The 20,219-nt window shown below is 42.3% G+C and overlaps 1 protein-coding gene across 1 annotated transcript in view; it reads right to left on the reverse strand.

Moving 5' to 3' along the window:
- LOC126481819 (ankyrin repeat domain-containing protein 33B-like) overlaps positions 1 to 20,219 on the reverse strand; it is a 138,259-nt gene that overhangs the window by 100,444 nt on the left and 17,596 nt on the right. Inside the window, exon 3 of the mRNA XM_050105776.1 lies at positions 11,824 to 11,953. Coding sequence (XP_049961733.1) covers positions 11,824 to 11,953 — 130 coding nt within the window. The remainder of the gene's footprint in view (positions 1 to 11,823; positions 11,954 to 20,219) is intronic.

The raw sequence follows: 20,219 nt of genomic DNA on the forward strand, positions 1-20,219 counted from the left end.
CCTGAACTCAGTGCTAGGATGACCTAACAAGTAAATGAACTTTGCGACTACACAGAAATGTGACCAGCATAATTCAAAACAATGGGATTAATTACTTTTTGCTTAATTAACACTGCCATTGTTGTTACTGAAACACAAATACTTAATTATTAACTTTTTCTCTTTTATATTTCAGTTGTAAAATTAGTAATAAACCATTAATTTTCGCTTTACTTTTGCACATGTTGGGCTCGGCTTCTTCCATGAAGTTGAAAGTAGTCTTATTGGCCAAAGCATTGTGTCCAGAGCTCAGGTTAATGTGGAATAGTGGTATGATAGAGGTATAATTGTAGCAAGTTCTACTTAGCAACGATTCAGTTATCCAATACGTCCAAATGTGAGGAAGAAAAGGAGGGCAACGGCGAGTGGAAGTAATGATGGTAGTAGCTTAGCGTGATGCCAGGGGCAGAGTTTTTTTTTTTTTTTTTAATGGAAGTTTACGACCCCTGGTACAGCGACAACAGGGAGTGCGAGCTGTCTAGTGATAGATGCACGTTTCTGTCGTCGATAAATTTTGATTTTGACTGCGCAGACAATTCAATAATATAACGAAAACGAATTCTTGTAGCTGAAAAATTGTTGCTAGCTGGATAAAAAGACAACTGGTGGTTCGTGCCATTATAGCGACGCGATTTAAATACTCTAAGCATTAATGGACCCCACAACCGAATGAATAAATAAATAAAATAAACCAGAGAAGATACACAGTCGCGTCACATTAATGTGACCATCATCTATGTTCGACGTGTAATAACCACTCACAGACAGCAGGTGACGCCATTAGCAGTGGAGGCTATATAACGCGTGTTGGGGGAGGGGGGGGGGGGGAGCGGACGCGGAAACAGTGCTGTCGTATTGTCGTCATGAGCAAAGGAGTGATCCATCTGACCCCCAAAAGAGCGTTGGCTTTTGGACCAACAGCGGAAACATTTCCGAAACCGCTGTGTTTGTAAACCGTTCGCGTGCTGCCGTAATTAAAGTAAACCGCGCTATCCAAAACTAGCGCAGAGGTAACTGTGGTGCACTAAGTGTCACAGATGGCAGGGGTGAACGAAGGCTGCGGAACTGTGTGGGATCGATTAGACGAGCAATTGTTGAGCAGCTGACGGCACAGAAGAACCAAGGCGCTACCAGCAATGTCTCCACAACGACCATTCAGCGAACGTTGCTGCGAATGGGCCTCCGCAGCAGGCGCCTGGTTCACGCACCCAAGCTGACTGTTGTTCAGAGGCGGTGAAGGCATTTGCGTGCCAGTACAGCATCTAGAGCCGGCCGCTGTGGCCGAGTGGTTCTAGGCGCTTCAGTCCGGAACCCTGTTGCTGCTACTGTCGCAGGTTCGAATCCTGCCTCGGGCATGGATGTGTGTGATGTCCTTAGGTTAGTTACGTTTAAGTAGTTCTAAGTTCTAGGGGACTGATGACCTCAGATGTTAAGTCCCATAGTGCTCAGAGCCATTTGAACCATTTTTTTGGAGACCGATTTAAGCAGATCTTACAGTGAGCAAACGACATGACGTATTGCCCCATATAGCATGATAACAATGGTTTTCACACAGCTGCGCTCTTCAAAAGCAGGTATCCCATGCTGTGCAAGGAGGCCTCGATAACGAGGTACATCACGCTACACCTGACAGGCCCTCTGGGAGTTTTCTCTTCAAAGACGAAAGGACCGGGAATAAAGATGCTTGTGCATCCACACCATACAGTCATACATTACGATTGGAACTGCTCTTCGTGCACGATACTCGGTTTAAAAGTACCCGAAATTCGGCAGGTCTGTGTATTCGCGACACCCTGTGGTGTAAAATGTGCTAGAAACCGAATGCTGCTGCGGATCATGAGATTTCAGTTGTTGCCCCAACTGGATCTTACACGGCTCCCAGTGTAAAACAGACTGCAAAACGTTCCATACTAGACCCGTGGTCTAGGGGTAGCGTCTTTGATTCATAATCAAAACGGGTTCGATCCCCGCCACTGCCTAAATTTTGATAAATAATCAGCATTGGCGGCCGAAGACTTCCGGCATAAGAAGTCATTCTGCCATCGGCCTTGTCAAAGAGGGCGGAGGAGCGGATAGAGGTTCAGGGCACTCTCTTGTCCTAGGGGTGGGAAATTGCCCCTAAAGGCGGAAGAATCAGCAATGATCAACGACATGAGGATGCAGAAGGCAATGGAAACCACTGCATTAAAGACACGTAACGTGTATACACAGGACATGCGGCCTGTAATTGAAGAAGTGTCATGATGATCCCTCCATTGGCAAACGATTCCGGAATAGTCCCCCATTCGGATCTCCGGGAGGGGACTGCCAAGGGGGAGATTACCATGAGAAAAAGATCGAATAATCAACGAAAGGATAACGTTCTACGAGTCGGGGCGTGGAATGTCAGAAGCTTGAATGTGGTAGGGAAACTAGAGAATCTGAAAAGGGAAATGCAAAGGCTCAATCTAGAGATAGTAGGGGTCAGTGAAGTGAAGTGGAGGGAAGACCAGGATTTCTGGTCAGATGAGTATCGGGTAATATCAACAGCAGCAGAAAATGGTATAACAGGTGTAGGATTCGTTATGAATAGGAAGGTAGGGCAGAGGGTGTGTTACTGTGAACAGTTCAGTGACCGGGTTGTTCTAATCAGAATCGACAGCAGACCAACACCGACAACGATAGTTCAGGTATACATGCCGACGTCGCAAGCTAAAGATGAACAGATAGAGAAAGTGTATGAGGATATTGAAAGGGTAATGCATTATGTAAAGGGGGACGAAAATCTAATAGTCATGGGCGACTGGAATGCAGTTGTAGGGGAAGGAGTAGAAGAAAAGGTTACAGGAGAATATGTGCTTGGGACAAGGAATGAAAAAGGAGAAAGACTAATTGAGTTCTGTAACAAGTTTCAGCTAGTAATAGCGAATACCCTGTTCAAGAATCACAAGAGGAGGAGGTATACTTGGAAAAGGCCGGGAGATACGGGAAGATTTCAATTAGATTACATTATGGTCAGACAGAGATTCCGAAATCAGATACTGGATTGCAAGGCGTACCCAGGAGCAGATACAGACTCAGATCACAATATAGTAGTGATGAAGAGTAGGCTGAAGTTCAAGACATTAGTCAGGAAGAACCAATACGCAAAGAAGTGGGATACGGAGGTACTAAGGAATGACGAGATACGTTTGAAGTTCTCTAACGCTATAGATACAGCAATAAGGAATAGCGCAGTAGGCAGTACAGTTGAAGAGGAATGGACATCTCTAAAAATCGCCATCACAGAAGTTGGGAAGGAAAACATAGGTACAAAGAAGGTAGCTGCGAAGAAACCATGGGTAACAGAAGAAATACTTCAGTTGATTGATGAAGGAGGAAGTACAAACATGTTCCGGGAAAATCAGGAATACAGAAATACAAGTCGCTGAGCAATGAAATAAATAGGAAGTGCAGGGAAGCTAAGACGAAATGGCTGCAGGAAAAATGTGAAGACATCGAAAAAGATATGATTGTCGGAAGGACAGACTCAGCATACAGGAAAGTCAAAACAACCTTTGGTGACATTAAAAGGAACGGTGGTAACAAAATGGCTCTGAGCACTATGGGACTCAACTGCTGAGGTCATTAGTCCCCTAGAACTTAGAACTAGTTAAACGTAACTAACCTAAGGACATCACAAACATCCATGCCCGAGGCAGGATTCGAACCTGCGACCGTAGCGGTCTTGCGGTTCCAGACTGCAGCGCCTTTAACCGCACGGCCACTTCGGCCGGCCCGGTGGTAACATTAAGAGTGCAACAGGAATTCCACTCTTAAATGCAGAGGAGAGAGCAGATAGATGGAAAGAATACATTGAAAGCCTCTATGAGGGTGAAGATTTGTCTGATGTGATAGAAGAAGAAACAGGAGTCGATTTAGAAGAGATAGGGGATCCAGTATTAGAATCGGAATTTGAAAGAGCTGTGGAGGACTTACGGTCAAATAAGGCAGAAGGGACAGATAACATTCCATCAGAATTTCTAAAACCATTGGGGGAAGTGGCAACAAAATACCTATTCACGTTGGTGTGTAGAATATATGAGTCTGGCGATATACCATCTGACTTTCGGAAAAGCATCATTCACACAATTCCGAAGACGGCAAGAGCTGATAAGTGCGAGAATTATCGCACAATCAGCTTAACAGCTCATGCATCGAAGCTGCTTACAAGAATAATATACAGAAGAATGGAAAAGAAAATTGAGAATGCGCCAGGTGACGATCAGTTTGGCTTTAGGAAAAGGGACGAGAGAGGCAATTCTGACGTACGGCTGATAATGGAAGCAAGGCTAAAGAAAAATCAAGACACTTTCATAGGACTTGTCGACCTGGAAAAAGCGTTCGACAATATAAAATGGTGCAAGCTGTTCGAGATTCTGAAAAAAGTAGGGGTAAGCTATAGGGAGAGACGGGTCATATACAATATATACAACAACCAAGAGGGAATAATAAGAGTGGACGATCAAGAACGAAGTGCTCGTATTAAGAAGGGTGTAAGACAAGGCTCTAGCCTTTCGCTCCTACTCTTCAATCTGTACATCGAGGAAGCAATGATGGAAATAAAAGAAAGGTTCAGGAGTGGAATTAAAATACAAGGTGAAAGTATATCAATGATACGATTCGCTGATGACATTGCTATCCTGAGTGAAAGTGAAGAAGAATTAAATGATCTGCTGAACGGAATGAACAGTCTAATGAGTACACAGTATGGTTTGAGAGTAAATCGGAGAAAGACGAAGGTAATGAGAAGTAGTAGAAATGAGAACAGCGAGAAACTTAACATCAGGATTGATGGTCACGGAGTCAATGAAGTTAAGGAATTCTGCTACCTAGGCAGTAAAATAACCAATGACGGACGGAGCAAGGAGGACATCAAAAGCAGACTCGCTATGGCAAAAAAAGGCATTTCTGGCCAAGAAAAGTCTACTAATATCAAATATCGGCCTTAATTTGAGGAAGAAATTTCTGAGGATGTATGTCTGGAGTACAGCATTGTATGGTAGTGAAACATGGACTGTGGGAAAACCGGAACAGAAGAGAATCGAAGCATTTGAGATGTGGTGCTATAGACGAATGTTGAAAATTAGATGGACTGATAAGGTAAGGAATGAGGAGGTTCTGCGCAGAATCGGAGAGGAAAGGAATATGTGGAAAATACTGATAAGGAGAAGGGACAGGATGATAGGACATCTGCTAAGACATGAGCGAATGACTTCCATGGTACTAGAGGGAGCTGTAGAGGGCAAAAACTGTAGAGGAAGACAGAGATAGGAATATGTCAAGCAAATAATTGAGGACGTAGGTTGCAAGTGCTACTCTCAGTAGACTGATGAAAAAAAAAAACTGTTGACCATGGGAGGGACTATTTTCGTGACACTGCACGAGCACTACCTGGGGCACATGTTCTATGGTCAGTTACAACAGCAACAGCCGCGTCAGTAACTTCCAGGTGCCACACCAAGCTCACCTGTGTTTTAGAATTTCATTATCATCTTGCTTTAACCATTTGATGACATCGAGCCTAACATCAGACATTTCAGTTGGCAATACTCTCTCAATGCAGCACTGTAGTTGCCAACGTTCACAAAAAAAAGTTTCAATAACAGAGCACTGTCTCTTTTCTCGGTAGTCAAATTGTTCATTCACGTTATCTTTTGTCAAATGACAGCATGGGTGCCATATTGTCATCAAACAGTGTGCAGCGCCAGATTTGCCCCTGGTGGCCACAGCTAAAACTGAGTTTTTTTTCCAGCCCAAATCAGTACCGCATTAACTCATTAGTATATCTACTACGTTTCGCAGCCTTACGATAATTACAGGTCAAACTTGACCTAGATGAGTAGCTGCACTTTAATTATTGCTACCCAGTATAAAGGAGACATTCTAGATTCCAAAGTTTATATTGTTGTCAAGTACAAGGCTACAATAAATGACTGAAGCAATTTCATAAATTCACTGTAGCTAAAGTAATTGACATATTGTCACAAAACTAAACACTCATATAGAAAAACTCAAGGCTGTGTATTGTTGCAGCAGAACTTCAGATTTCTGCCAGGAGAGCGCAACAGTGAGTAGTTAGGCAAGATGGCGACAGGACCGAGAGATCGTATGTTGTGTTTGAAATGAATTCACATGAGTCTGCCCTAACAGCGCAGCGGTACTTCAGAAGGAAGTTCAACAAAGATCCACCAACTGGCAACTCCATTCGGCGATGTTACGTGCTGTTTAAAGCTTCAAGGAAATCAATGGCTCGGTCTGCAGTGAGTGAAGAAACCGTCATGGCCAGCATGCGAGTATCGCACGTAGCCCACAGAAGTCGACAAACAGAGCTAGCAGAGAGCTGAACATACCACAACTGACTGTTTGGAAGCCGGCCAGAGTGGCCGAGGGGTTCTAGGCGCTACAGTCTGGAGCCGCGCGACCGCTGCGGTTGCAGGTTCGAATCCTGCCTCGGGCATGGATGTGTGTGATGTCTTTAGGTTAGTTAGGTTTAAGTAGTTCTAAGTTCTAGGGGACTGATGACCTTAGAAGTTAAGTCCCATAGTACTCAGAGCCATTTGAACCATTTTTTTTTTTTTTACTGTTTGGAAGATCTTAAGGAAACCATTAACGATGAAGCCTTACCGCTTGCAATTGCTCAGCCCTGACAAAGTCAAATGCTTTGAATTTTCGGCACATTTGCAACAGTTTGTGGAAGAGGATGGGGTTTGTGAGACGCTCGTCTTCAGTGATGAAACAACGTTTTTTGTGAATGGCACAGTGGACAGGAACAATGTGCGAACATGGGGGACAGGGAATCCTCACGCTATCGTGCAGCACATTCGAGACTCACTGAAAGTTCATGTGTTTTTTGCAACCACACGGTCTGCAGTATATGGCCCCTTTTTCTTCTGCAAAAAGACTGCTACAGGACACGTGTATCTAGACATGCTGGAGAACTGGCTCATGGCACAACTGGAGACCCACAGCATGGACTAACAACAGATGGTGCTCCACTTCACTTCCATCATGATATTCATGAATTCTTAAACATGAAATTGAGAAACCAACGGATAGGTCGTGGTGGGTTTGATGACCAGCACTTCATGTCGTAGCCTTCATGCTCTCTCAACCTAACCGCATGCGATTTTTGCTGTTGGAGTTACGTGAAAGATTCATTATTCACGCCTCCTCTACCAAGAAACCTATCAGAACTGTGAGCTCGCATCACCAGTGTTTCTGAACACATTGATAGGGCATGCTGCACACAACATGGGAAGAATATGATTATCGTCTTGATAGCTGCAGAATCAATGGGGTGCACACTTGGGACACTTGTCATACGTCGAGAAAAAAAACAAAACTTTGAGTTTTTCTAGGTGTGTGCAAATTTCGCAACTTGCACTGTTTGACTAAAACGATGCAGTTGCTTCAGTATCTCGTGAATGCATGAACTTAGGAAAGGAACACATCAACCTTTACGCCTTTTCATTTTCTAACACTGAATGTAAATCATGTTTAAAGAATCATTTTCATGAAAGATCAGTAATTTGTAATTTCGATTATCAGTAATCGACTAAACCAAAAAAGTTTCTAAATTTTTCGACGTTGAACCGTGACATCCCACTTGAAATCTAAGAGTTTTAAAACAAAGCAATTAGGACTCACATTGCAACTCGCGACATCCGATTAACTCTTGGATTGCATTCCGCAAGTTGTATTTAAGTAATAGCAAAAGCCGGCCGGTGTGGCCGAGCGGTTCTAGGCGCTCCAGTCTAGAAACGCGCGACCGCTACGGTCGCAGATTCGAATCCTGCCTTGGGCATGGATGAGTGTGATGTCCTTAGGTTAGTTATGTTTAAGTAGTCCTAGGGGACTGTTGACCTCAGATGTTAAGTCCCATAGTGCTCAGAGCCATTTGAACCATTTTAATAGCAAAAGCAACGTGATTTGTCAAGTTTCAAGGAACTTACAGAAGCATGACTTTCAGTTAGCTTCATTCCATTAATTCAACTAACTGCTTCTCTTTCATAAGTGAATGACGGATTCGTGATTGCTTGCCCATTTTCGAGGAAGTGTATTCATGTCCTGCATGCTTAACTAACCTTCCGATAGTAAAATATGGTCAAAGCAGCTATTTTTGTCCCATAATACCGCATGATTTTTTGGCCGAACTCATTTCAAGTGGTATCTAACGTTCCATCCTGCCTGTTTTCCTTTCGGCCCAAACATCAGTGTATCACGTCCATTTCCCATGCTCTTTGGTGTTAGGAAATATTCAGATATTGCTTTGAGATGTAAATATGAGGGTCATTTCAGAAGTCTACACACTGTAAGAGAACTGAAAAAATAATTTATTTTACGCTACTTAAATATAATTCCATTCTTGCGTATGACGGCTTCACAGCGTTTTGGGAAATTCTGTATCCGGGGTAGGACACCTTCATTGTTGAGCTGGCTGATTACTCGTGTCACCTCACAAGAAAGGTTTTCCGCGTTGTTCCTTCAATTTGGGTAACAAATCAAAGCCTGGTGGGCTCATGTCAGGAATATACTATGGGTGGAAAAGTATTTCCCATCCATATTTGTGGAGCGTTTCTCTCACTGGTAGGGCAGTATGCGGTCCTGCATTATCGTGCAAAATGGGAACATCTGCTGCAAGCATGTCACGCCTTCTGTGAGGAACTTTCGGGCCTCAAAACATTTTACAAAAACATTTCGTAGTACGCGACTGTTACAGAAGTGTTGTAGCTATGACTTCATTAATGTCATACGCAAAGATCATCATCAGTTTCATCTTAGATTGTTGGCAGCGGAACTGAGTGCGTAGAGTCGGAACTTTTTCATTGTAACAACTGAGACTTCAGTTATGTCTCAAAATCTCGTATCCAGGTATCAAGTTGAACAATTTCAGAACTGTTCTCCTTCTATTCCACACCGTTGAAGCAATACTCCTGCGATTCTTTTGCGGCCCGCTTTCTGCTCTTCACTCAGATGATCATAACTTTTCAGTTATGATTCTGTAAACTGAAGTGACAGACATTCTGACCTCATAAGTAATTTACCCACATGTTTTTCGTCAATCCTCTCTGAAAATATTATTAACAATAACCTGAGAGGTTTGGTCTGTTGCAGTTGAGGGCCCTCCACGTCTTGTGTTGTCCTCAGTGCTTACCCGACCTTCACTGTGGTATTGTTGCTACGATCCACTACACTATTCGCACACACCTCTCTCCAAGTGTTGTCAATTTCCGTTGGGCTCTTTCAGATAGGGTTCGATTTTGATGCCGGAACGCTGGTCACTACGTGTGATTTCACCCGACTCGGTTTCAACTGCCACTTTAAAACTGAATAGTCACGACATAGTAGCGCAAACCAGCGACGACAATGCGACCGTGAAAACTAAGATCTCGCTCACAAGTGACATGAATTTCAACTTGATCACACCATCGTAACGGTCGCGCATGCGCAGTGTGCAGGACTTTTGCGATGGCCCTAGTAAGTTGTAGAAGCCATACTGTTACAGTGATATTTATGAGATTTATTACATAAGCTATTATAGCCTGGACTTACAGTTTGCCTTACGTAGTCAGACTCTGCACCTAGTCCACTTTCAGAGTTACGTGTGACGAGTAAATAAGTTTTATTTTTACAAAGTGCTGAACAAAAGAATTATTAGACCCAGTTTGGTGAAGAAAAAATAAATAAATTGCACCCATAGCTGCGATAATAAATGGTAATACAGAATTAAGTGCTGAACAGAATGAACGAATGTGGCGGATTCCACGGTACGAGCGTATGATAACGGTAGGTGCCAGAAATAACAAAGGGAAAGTAATGTATCAAATCAAAAAGAAACAACTGTATGTCTATTATTTCGTTGAACTGCTTACATACGAAATAACTTCAAGAAATGACCGACGTACTCAAGCTGAGCTCGCAGTCATCTGACAGGTAACACAGGACAGATATTACGCACGTGGAACAGAGTAATTTTTCAAAGATAAAGACCCGGGAACTTCAGTGATCAGAATTAAAATTCCAATCCCAAAGAAGGCAGGTGTTGACAGATGTGAAAATTACCGAACTATCAGTATAATAAGTCACTGCTGCAAAATACTAACGCGAATTCTTTACAGACGAATGGAAAAACTAGCAGAAGCCGACCCCGGGGAAGATCAGTATGGATTCCGTATAAATATTGGAACACGTGAGGCAATACTGACCCTATGACGTATCTTAGAAGATAGATTAAGGAAAGGCAAACCTACGTTTCTAGCATTTGTAGACTTAGAGAAAGCTTTTGACAATGTTGACTGGAATACTCTCTTTCAAATTCTAAAGGTGGCAGGGGTAAAATACATGGAGCGAAAGGCTATTTACAATTTTTACAGAAACCAGATGGCAGTTATAAGAGTCGAGGGACATGAAAGGGAAGCAGTTGTTGGGAAGGGAGTGAGACAGGCTAAAATGGCTCTGAGCACTATGGGACTTAACATCTATGGTCATCAGTCACCTAGAACTTAGAACTACTTAAACCTAACTAACCTAAGGACATCACACAACACCCAGTCATCACGAGGCAGAGAAATTCCCTGACCCCGCCGGAAATCGAACCGGGGCGCGGGAAGCGAGAACGCTACAACAAGACCACGAGCTGCGGAGTGAGACAGGGTTGTAGACTCTCCAATGTTATTCAATCTGTATATTGAGCAAGCAGTGAAGGAAGCAAAAGAAAAATTCGGAATAGGAATTAAAATCCATGGAGAAAAAATAAAAACTGTGAGGTTCGCCGATGACATTGTAATTCTGTCTGAGACAGCAAAGGACTTGGAAGAGCAGTTGAACTGAATGGATAGTGCCTTGAAGGGAGGATATAAGATAAACCTCAACAAAAGCAAAACGAGGATAATGGGATGTAGTTGAATTAAGTCGGGTGATGCTGAGGGAATTAGATTAGGAAATGAGACACTTCAAGTAGTAAAGGAGTTTTTCTATTTGGGGAGCAAAATAACCGATGACGGTCGAAGTAGAGAGGATATAAAATGTAGACTGGCAATGGCAAGGAAAGCGTTTCTGAAGAAGAGAAATTTGTTAACATCGAGTGTAGATTTAAGTGTCAGGAAGTCGTTTCTGAAAGTATTTGTATGGAGTGTAGCCATGTACGGAAGTGAGACGTGGACGATAAATAGTTTAGACAAGAAGAGAATAGAAGCTTTCGAAATGTGGTACTACAGAAGAATGCTGAAGATTAGATGGCTAGATCACATAACTAATGAGGAAGTATTGAATAGGATTGGGGAGAAGAGGAGCTTGTGGCACAACTTGACTAGAAGAAGGGATCGGTTGGCAGGACATGTTCTGAGACATCGAAGGATCACCAATTTAGTATTGGAGGGCAGCGTGGAGGTAAAAATCGTAGAGGGAGACCAAGAGATGAATACACCAAGCAGATTCAGAAGGATGTAGGTTGCGGTAGGTACTGGGAGATGAAGAAATTTGCACAGGATAGAGTAGCATGGACAGCTGCATCAAAGCAGTCTCAGGACTGAAGACCACAACAACAACAGCAGATTATTTCAGTAACATTTTATACGTCAGATAACAGCATAGGAGGAGATACGGAAATCAATTGCGCAAATAAACATTAAAGAAATAACAGTTAAAAGCGCATAAAGAGTCCATAAGTTAAGGTCACGTTGTATTTGGTTTCATAGACCAGGATTGGCACAGATAGAAACAGTGAAGACAGTTTTTCCTGCTCCTAGGCCAGGATGTACGCACCGGCCTGCGCGGCGTAGTGGAGCGGCGTGTTGCCCTCGTTGTCGGCCTTGTTGACGTCAACCTCGGGGTGCTGCAGCAGCGCCTCCAGCATGGGCAGCGAGCCGTGGGCCGCGATGTGGCTCAGCGCCGTCTGAAACACGCCAAATGCCGCTCACAATCCACCCTGGAAGTGGCAACTATGCGGAGGTACGAGGTGTGGCTACAAAATGATAGGACTGCTCCTGTAAAACAATTCATTTCGAAAACATACATCTTTAATTACTGTCACTTTCAACCTATTCCCCTCCTCTATCCTTACAACGCTCCATTCGAACTTTCCATTGGTGGAAACAGTGCTGGAATTCTTCCCCTGTCAGCTCCTTGATGACGCATGCCGCTTTTTCTTCCATTGCTTCAACGGACTGAAATCTTGTTGCTTTTATGCAGGTCTGACTTTGGGGCATAGACAAGTCACATGGTGATTGGTGTTGTGTACATAGTTCCGCGCAGTCAGGGCGTATACAACTTTCCCACTAGAGCGCGACCCGCTAAGCACAACAGCGCAGGCGCAGCGCTCGTCCGTCTCCGCACTACCAGATGGCGCTGCCTTAGAGACAGACCAAATTCTGCTTCCGCCGATCCGCGTATTAATATGTAACGCAGCCAATGAGATTGCTGCTAACGTAGAACCTTTTCTCCTCGCGGATCACACTCGCGCAGTGATAGCTGAGCGCGCGAGGTATTATAATGAGTGTACCGACCTCTGATTAGTCAGTCTACATTTGTCTGCACCAGTCTGTACCAGTCTGCATTAGTCTGTACCAGTCTACAGTCAAGTTTCAGTCTGCACCTAATAAGATTACCATATTCCTGTACATAGCCATGAAGATAAATGAATAGACACTTTGTCAAGTATCAGAGATGTGTGAGAATACGATTAACATACGAAGACCAAAGGAACTTCAGACTCTCATTTGTAAACAGCATCCAGAATCAAGTTACGTAATGTCTATGCTTTTTATTATTTTAATAAATGTGTGTGAAACTTAATCAAGTTCTGTTTAAAGTTGGTCAACGTCAATCTGCTACTCTAAGCGTGCAAGTGGCGTTTCTATCGTCTGACCTAACGGCAGAAGATAAGCACGCCACGATAAGACCACGAGACATATTGCTGACACTCGCCTACTTCGTTAGAGCGACAAGTCAAATAATCTGATGGTGTGTGTACCGAAGGACTTACAGTATGCACACCACAATAGGTCAGCCGAATATGGTGGGATGCTGTACTTCGCTAGAAACCTCTTAACAGACTGTGTGGTATGAGCCGGTGCGTTGTCTTGATGCAGAACTCTTCCATAAAACGGGTCTTCAGTCAGTTTATCCAGGTCCCATCTCCTTAAATTCCCACCTTTTTGCAGTTTCTTAAGTTTTAATCTACAGTTCATAACCCATAGATTGTGGTCAGAGTCAACATCTGCCCCTGGAAACGTCTTACAATTTAAAACCTGGTTCCTAAATCTCTGTCTTACCATTATATAATCTATCTGATACCTTCTAGTATCAACAGGCTTCTTCCATGTAATCAACCATCTTTCATGATTCTTGAACCAAGTGTTAGCTATGATTAAGTTATGCTCTGTGCAAAATTCTACCAGGCGGCTTCCTCTTTCATTTCTTACCCCCAATCCATATTAACCTAATACGTTTCCTTCTCTCCCTTTTCCTACTCTAGAATTCAATTCACCCATGACTATTAAATTTTCGTCTCCCTTCACTATCTGAATAATTTCTTTTATCTCATCATACATTTCATCAATTTATTCGTCATCTGCAGAGCTAGTTGGCATATAAACTTGTCCTACTGTAGTAGGCGTGGGCTTCGTATCTATCTTGGCTACAATAATTCGTTCACTATGCTGTTTCTAGTGGCTTACCCGCACTCCTATTTTTTTTAATTCATTATTAAACCTACTCCTGCATTACCCCTATTTGATTCTGTATTTATAACCCTGTATGCACCTGACCAAAAGTCCTGTAGCTTCTTATCTCGCCTGTTCTGTTTTTTTCAGAGTCCATGTTTCACTACCATACCATGCTATGCTCCAAACGCACATTCCCAGAAATTTATTCCACAAATAAAGACTTATGTTTGAAACTAGTAGACATCTCTTGGGAAGGAATGTACTTTTTGCCATTGCTAGTCTGCGTTTTGCGCCGTCCATCATGGGTTATTTTGCTGCCTTGGCAGCTATATTCCTTAACTTCATGATCCCCGATTCTGATGTTGATTTTCTCGCTGGTCTCATTTCTGCCACTTCTCGTTACCTCCGTCTTTCTTAGCTTTACTGTACATCCACATTCTGTACCCATTGACTGTCCATTCCATTTAAAATATCCTGTAATTCTTCTTTACTTTCACTGAGGATAGAAACGTCATCAGTGAATCTTGCCATTGATACCTTTTCATCTTGCATTTTAGTTCCACTGTTGAACCTTTCTTTTATATCCGTCCCTGCTTCTTCGACTGCATCCCTGCTTTACACCCTTTTTAGTCCGAGCACTAGGTTGTTGGTCTTCCTCTCTTATTGTTCCCTCTTGCTTCTTGTACGTATGGTATATTACCCGTCTTTCCCTGTAGCTTACCCCTATTTTTCTCAGAATTTGAAACAGCTTGCGCAATTTGACATTGTCGAACGCTTTCCCCGTGTCTTTATTTTTCTTTAGTATACACCGTGGTAAATTCAGCAGTCTTTCGAAGCATGTAGACGCTGATAACAGTAATAACCAGTTTTAGGATTTTTAGATGCGCACCTTTTTTCTTATGATAAATTAAAGGTACCACAGTGTAAAATTTTGCTTCTATTTGCGAAAAGACAAATCTTCATGCCACTTTTTCCCTTTTTTGACACTTTTTATCCTTTTATCTCCAGCTATATTCATAATTCCGTTTCTCCATTTTTTCTTTTACTGCAGCCTTTCAATAACCTTCGTGGACTCATTTTAATATCATTAGAAATGACCTGGGATTTAATTTCATTTTTATACGGTTTCAGATCAATATAACATATTTAACTTTTAATTAACCCCTTCTCAGCTTTCAGCGAGCATGCAAATAGTAAACCTACCTCTTTCAGTAAACATGGGCCTGAAAGCAAACCTGCAACAGTCGAAAATAATTATGTGTACGGCAGATCCTCTTTCTCTCACATTACCGCTGTAAACTGCCTGTAACAATGCAAATAACATTCCCATTCTTTTAGTTTCACCACAATCAGTAGTCTGCCGTTCGTGACCTGAAGTTTGTTACTAAACGATTGTGTTACTACATTTTACCACGCCAAGACGCCGGGTGACCCATTTTTCTGTTCTAGCTCAGGAATTCAAAAAATATTCCATAGAAACTAATGGAACTGTTGTGTGATAGACAATTTGCATTTTAAAAATTTTGTTAGATGAAAACACCAGCGAGATCGCATCAAACAACAAATTTCTAGATCTCGGCATCAAAAGACTACGACTCTTCAAGAAAGTAACAGTGTTCTTCAAAAAGCCAGATTCGAAGGCATTCAACGTCGATTTTTGTTGAGCTCTTACACAGGCAGGAATTCCACTCAATAAGCTGAACCATCCATCGTAGAAACTACAGAGGAGTCACTCAGATACCATACTGTGTCGAGGCATATGCAAATAATTCTGGAGAGTAGAATCCGAACAAGGATGGAGAACAAATCGAGGGAGGAACAGCGTGGCATCAGACCTGGGAGGTCAACTGTTGACTTCATATTTGCAGTGAAGCAGCTCCAGGTGCACCACTATGAGTTTGGGGAAGACTTTGTGACGGCCTTTCTCGATACAGAAAAAGCATTTGTTGGCGTCTGTAGAAGAAACGTCTGGAAAGAACTAGAAAAGAAGGGAGTGGAAAACGAGACGACAAGTAGAGAGGAGGAGATATGCTGTGGGAGTCTCAATTGTATGAAAGTAAGAAATAAAAGGACGGAGGATTTCCAGCAATCAAGCTGTGTGAAACAGGGCAGTGTACTGTCACCTCTGCTCTTCGCCGTGGTCTTGGATGAGATAATGATTAAGCTGGCAGAAAAAACTGGAGAAGACAAAATGAAATCAATGATGTTTGCGGATGACCCGATGATCTGCGGAAACTGGGAGGAGGATATTCAGGAACAGCTGGGTGCTTGGGGAGAAATTGTGAGACAGTATGGAGTGAAATTTAATGTCAACAAATGTGAGGCCCTGGTTACAGCTAGAAAGAAAGATAGGCCGACTAGTGGAATAAGGATTGGAGGTGAAAAATTGAAGAAGTTGGAAAGTGCGTAGTACTTGGGAACTGTGACAGAGGAAAATAGAACAAATGAGAAACTGGTGAATATGGCAGACAGACAGAAGCATTCCCTCGAAGTGTTAGGAGCCTTGTTTGGAACAAAGACGACCCACAAAAAAGCAAGTAAGTAACACATAGAAGTTACTACACCCCAACATGGGTAATGAAGAAAAGAAATGTAAGCAGATTGCAGGCATGTGAAATCAAGTTCCTTAGAAGTACATTAGGAGTAACAAGGAAAGACAGGATGAGGAATGGAAGGATAAGGGTAGTGGTGAAAGAGGAACCCTTGCAGAACAGGATAGAAACATTAAGGCTAAGATGGTGTGCGCACATAGAGAGAAAGGAAAACGAGAGAATTTCCAAGAAGATACACGAAATGCAGATGCGAAGTAAACGACTAAGAGTAAGACCATGGGATAGATGGTCGAAAGGTGTGGAGGAGTGCGTTGAAAAACGAGGCGAGGACTGGACCAGAGTGAAAACAGGAAGATGGTTGGAAAACAGGACTAAGTGGCGAGGCATATGTTCCAAACAGACGCAGTCTGGGACTGGAAACTGTTCAAGATGATGAAGTTGAACCATCCAGCCTTCAAGTAATTTCTTCAAAAATACACAAAGATGTCAACGCCCTAAGAGAGTAGTTTAAGAAAAATTTAAATGGTGCCTGTTTAGCAAGAAACCATACAAAGAATCAAGGAGAAAGTGTCTGACTGCGATGTGGAAATCATTTTGGATGTAACCATAGATTCAATAGCACAATATGTTTTGAACATTTTAGTTTTACTCTTAGCAGGGGAGAACGTTAAGCATGTGCTGTTAAAAATGTACGAGCTGTAGAAAGCCATTGTTAACAGAGTAAGGCAATCAATCATGAATCAAGTTCTACACATGAGGCCAGCTGTTAACGAATTGAAACCTTTGTTCTTTAAGTTGAAACATGTAACATGCTTGGCCCACGCCTTTCACAAGGCTTGTGAATCCCTAAGGAACGAATAGGACATCGCAAATCAGTTCGTCTATGCCCTGAAGAAGATTCTACTGAAAGCCCTGAGCCGTATTGGTGCTTATAGGGAAATCACTGCCTGCCTCTTCCAAATTTCCCGGTCCTTACTAGCTGGGGATTTTGGACTGAGTGTGCTCCTATGCTGTGTGAGAATTTCGACACGGTTAAAGAGTTTGTGCTTTCTTTGGATCAAGCCGACGTAGGAGCAATGTCCATGGCACAACAACTTTTGCTGCGGGACAAATACGTAATTTGCAGATAGAACTATTTTTTGTCATTGTTACAAGTACCTGATTGCAGTTATTGAACGATTAAAAGAACAAGGTCTTGAAAAGGAAAAACAGTGGAATATCTATACTTCCGTGGAGAAGAAATTACATATAATGAAATTTTCACTCTACAGCGGAGTGTGCGCTGATATGAAACTTCCTGACAGATTAAAACTGTGTGCCGGACCGAGACTCGAACTCGGGACCTTTGCCTTTCGCGGGCAAGCGCTCTACCGACTGAGCTACCCAAGCACGACTCACGCCCCCTCCTCACAGCTTTAATTCGGCAAGTACCTCGTCTCCTACCTTCCAAACTTTACAGAAGCTCTCCTGCGAACCATGCAGAAAAGGCAAAGGTCCCGAGTTCGAGTCTCGGTCCTGCACACAGTTTTAATCTGCCAGGAAGTTTCATATCAGCGCACACTCCGCTGTAGAGTGAAAATTTCATTCTAGAAACATCCCCCAGGCTGTGGCTAAGCCATGTCTCCGTAATATCTTTTCTTTCAGGAGTGCTAGTTCTGCATGGTTCGCAGGAGAGCTTCTGTAAAGTTTGGAAGGTAGGAGACGAGGTACTGGCGGAATTAAAGCTGTGAGGACGGGGCGTGAGTCGTGCTTGGGTAGCTCAGTGGGTAGAGCGCTTGCCCGCGAAAGGCAAAGGTCCCGAGTTCGAGTCTCGGTCCGGCACACAGTTTTAATCTGCCAGGAAGTTTCAAGAAATTACATGATTGTGACAAAGACAGACTTGAGTCTAGTATTCGGAAGAATCAGGGTATTGATTTTTGTCACATATGTAGAGCTGCCATCCGAGTGAATACGAACCTTGTTCAGCTGCCTTCTGTGGCCGTCGAAAGAAGCTTTAGCATCTATAAAGGCATTATGTCTCTTAACAGAAACAGACTTATTTTTAAAAATCTAGAGATACTTAATATCTTACAGTACAATAGCTTCATGTTTTTTCCTTCTTCTGATGAGTGATGATTTGGCGTATTATTTGTAACTCAATAAACTAGAATAGGAGAAAGAGAAATAGTTGAATTAGTTGAGTAAATCAACAACTTTTTGTTCCTTTTTTTACCTGGTTTTGGCTTCCTTCCCCTTCCTCTTTTCATCTGAAATTTGCACCATAGAATCTAACCCAAGTAAAGACAGTTTACTAAGAAGGGAAATAAATTTCTTTCTTTTAGATTAATTATTGATGGAAAATATAAAGACTATTACAGATACACTAATTTATTCAGAACATAAGGCACACATGCGTGACAAAAAAATCCATGGTATAGTACGTAAGTTCTCCGTGGGAGCAGACATTCAGTTTCCTGTGTAGGTTAAAATCTATTAACGCATTGCTTTCTCCGTCATTTATAATTAAACGTCCCACATAAATGTAGCGCATAAGTGTGTCAGCAATGGACGCTGTCTCTCTCTCCCTGTAAGTGCATCAAATGGACAAAGAAAGAAGTGTCGCGATTCGCAATCGATTACTTGTAATCTAAGTGTTAATCCAAATATTGCCGCATGTTGACTCACGCAAACAAATTTACTTGCTCACAACCGGTACATTACTAAGCAACACAAATTATGTTTCCAACGTGTCACGCGCTTACAAAGACTAAAATTAGCAGTCAATCGAACATTATGCATCCGCATTTTGTACACAGTTTGACAGCTCTGTCGCGTCAGACCTTTCCCATAATCAAACTGGGGAGTGCCAATTACGGCCCGACTGTTGGGAACATCAGAATTAATTACTGCGTGAATGAAAGCCGAGTATAAAAGCGACCACGTCGATTGCATCGTAGATGCCACACGTTCCAAAATTAATCGCTGTCGTCCCAGTGAAGGAACCAGCCACAGTAGAATATTGAAATACTCATCGTCTTGCAACAAAAAATTTCAGAATATAGTTAGTAATAATAGCCTCAATCACCAAAGTATTTAATATATTTGTTTCTCTGTAATTAGATAGTTACAAATACTGGTGATTTTGTTTTATTTTTTTTATTTACAGGTCAAGTTCCGTAGAACCCAATTGAGGAGAAAATCTCCAAGGTCATGGACCGTGTCAGTACATGAAATTACAACATAAAAGTAATAACAGATAGAAATAAAATGTTTATGAACCCAAAAAAAGTCAAGCCATAAGTTTCAGTAAATGCAGTCAACAATATAAGAATCAGCTTAATTTTTCAAGGAACTCCTCGACAGAATAGGAGTGGCGCATGAGGAAACTCTCCCGTTCCGGTTTGAAAGCTTGTGAAATACTGCTAAGATTTTTGACTTCTTGCGGTAGCTTATTGAAAATGGATGCAGCAGTATACTGCACACCTATCTGCACAAGAGTTAAGAAGTCCGATCCAAATGGAGGTTGGATTTCTGCCGAGTATTAACTGAGTGAAAGTTGCTTATTCTTCGGAATAAGCTGATATTGTTAGCAAGAAACGACAGTAAAGAATATATTGAGAGGCCAATGTCAGAATAGCCAGGCTCGTGAACAAGGGCCGACTAGAGGTTCGCGAACTTACACCATTTATTGCCCGAACCGACTGTTTCTTAGCCAAAAATATCCATTTAGAATGGCGAGAGTGACCCCAAAATATAAAACCATAGTACATAAGCGAATGAAAATAAGCAAAGTAGACTAATTTTTGTTTCGAACGATCACTTACTTCCGATACCGTACGAATAGCAAAAATGTCAGCATTAAGTCTTTGAACAAGATCTTGAACGAGGGCTTTCCACGACAATTTACTATCTATTTGAACACCTATAAATATGAACTGTTCAGTTTCACTAATCATACGCCCAT

This window comes from Schistocerca serialis, chromosome 5, assembly GCF_023864345.2.
Source record: "Schistocerca serialis cubense isolate TAMUIC-IGC-003099 chromosome 5, iqSchSeri2.2, whole genome shotgun sequence".
NCBI lineage: Eukaryota > Metazoa > Arthropoda > Insecta > Orthoptera > Acrididae > Schistocerca > Schistocerca serialis.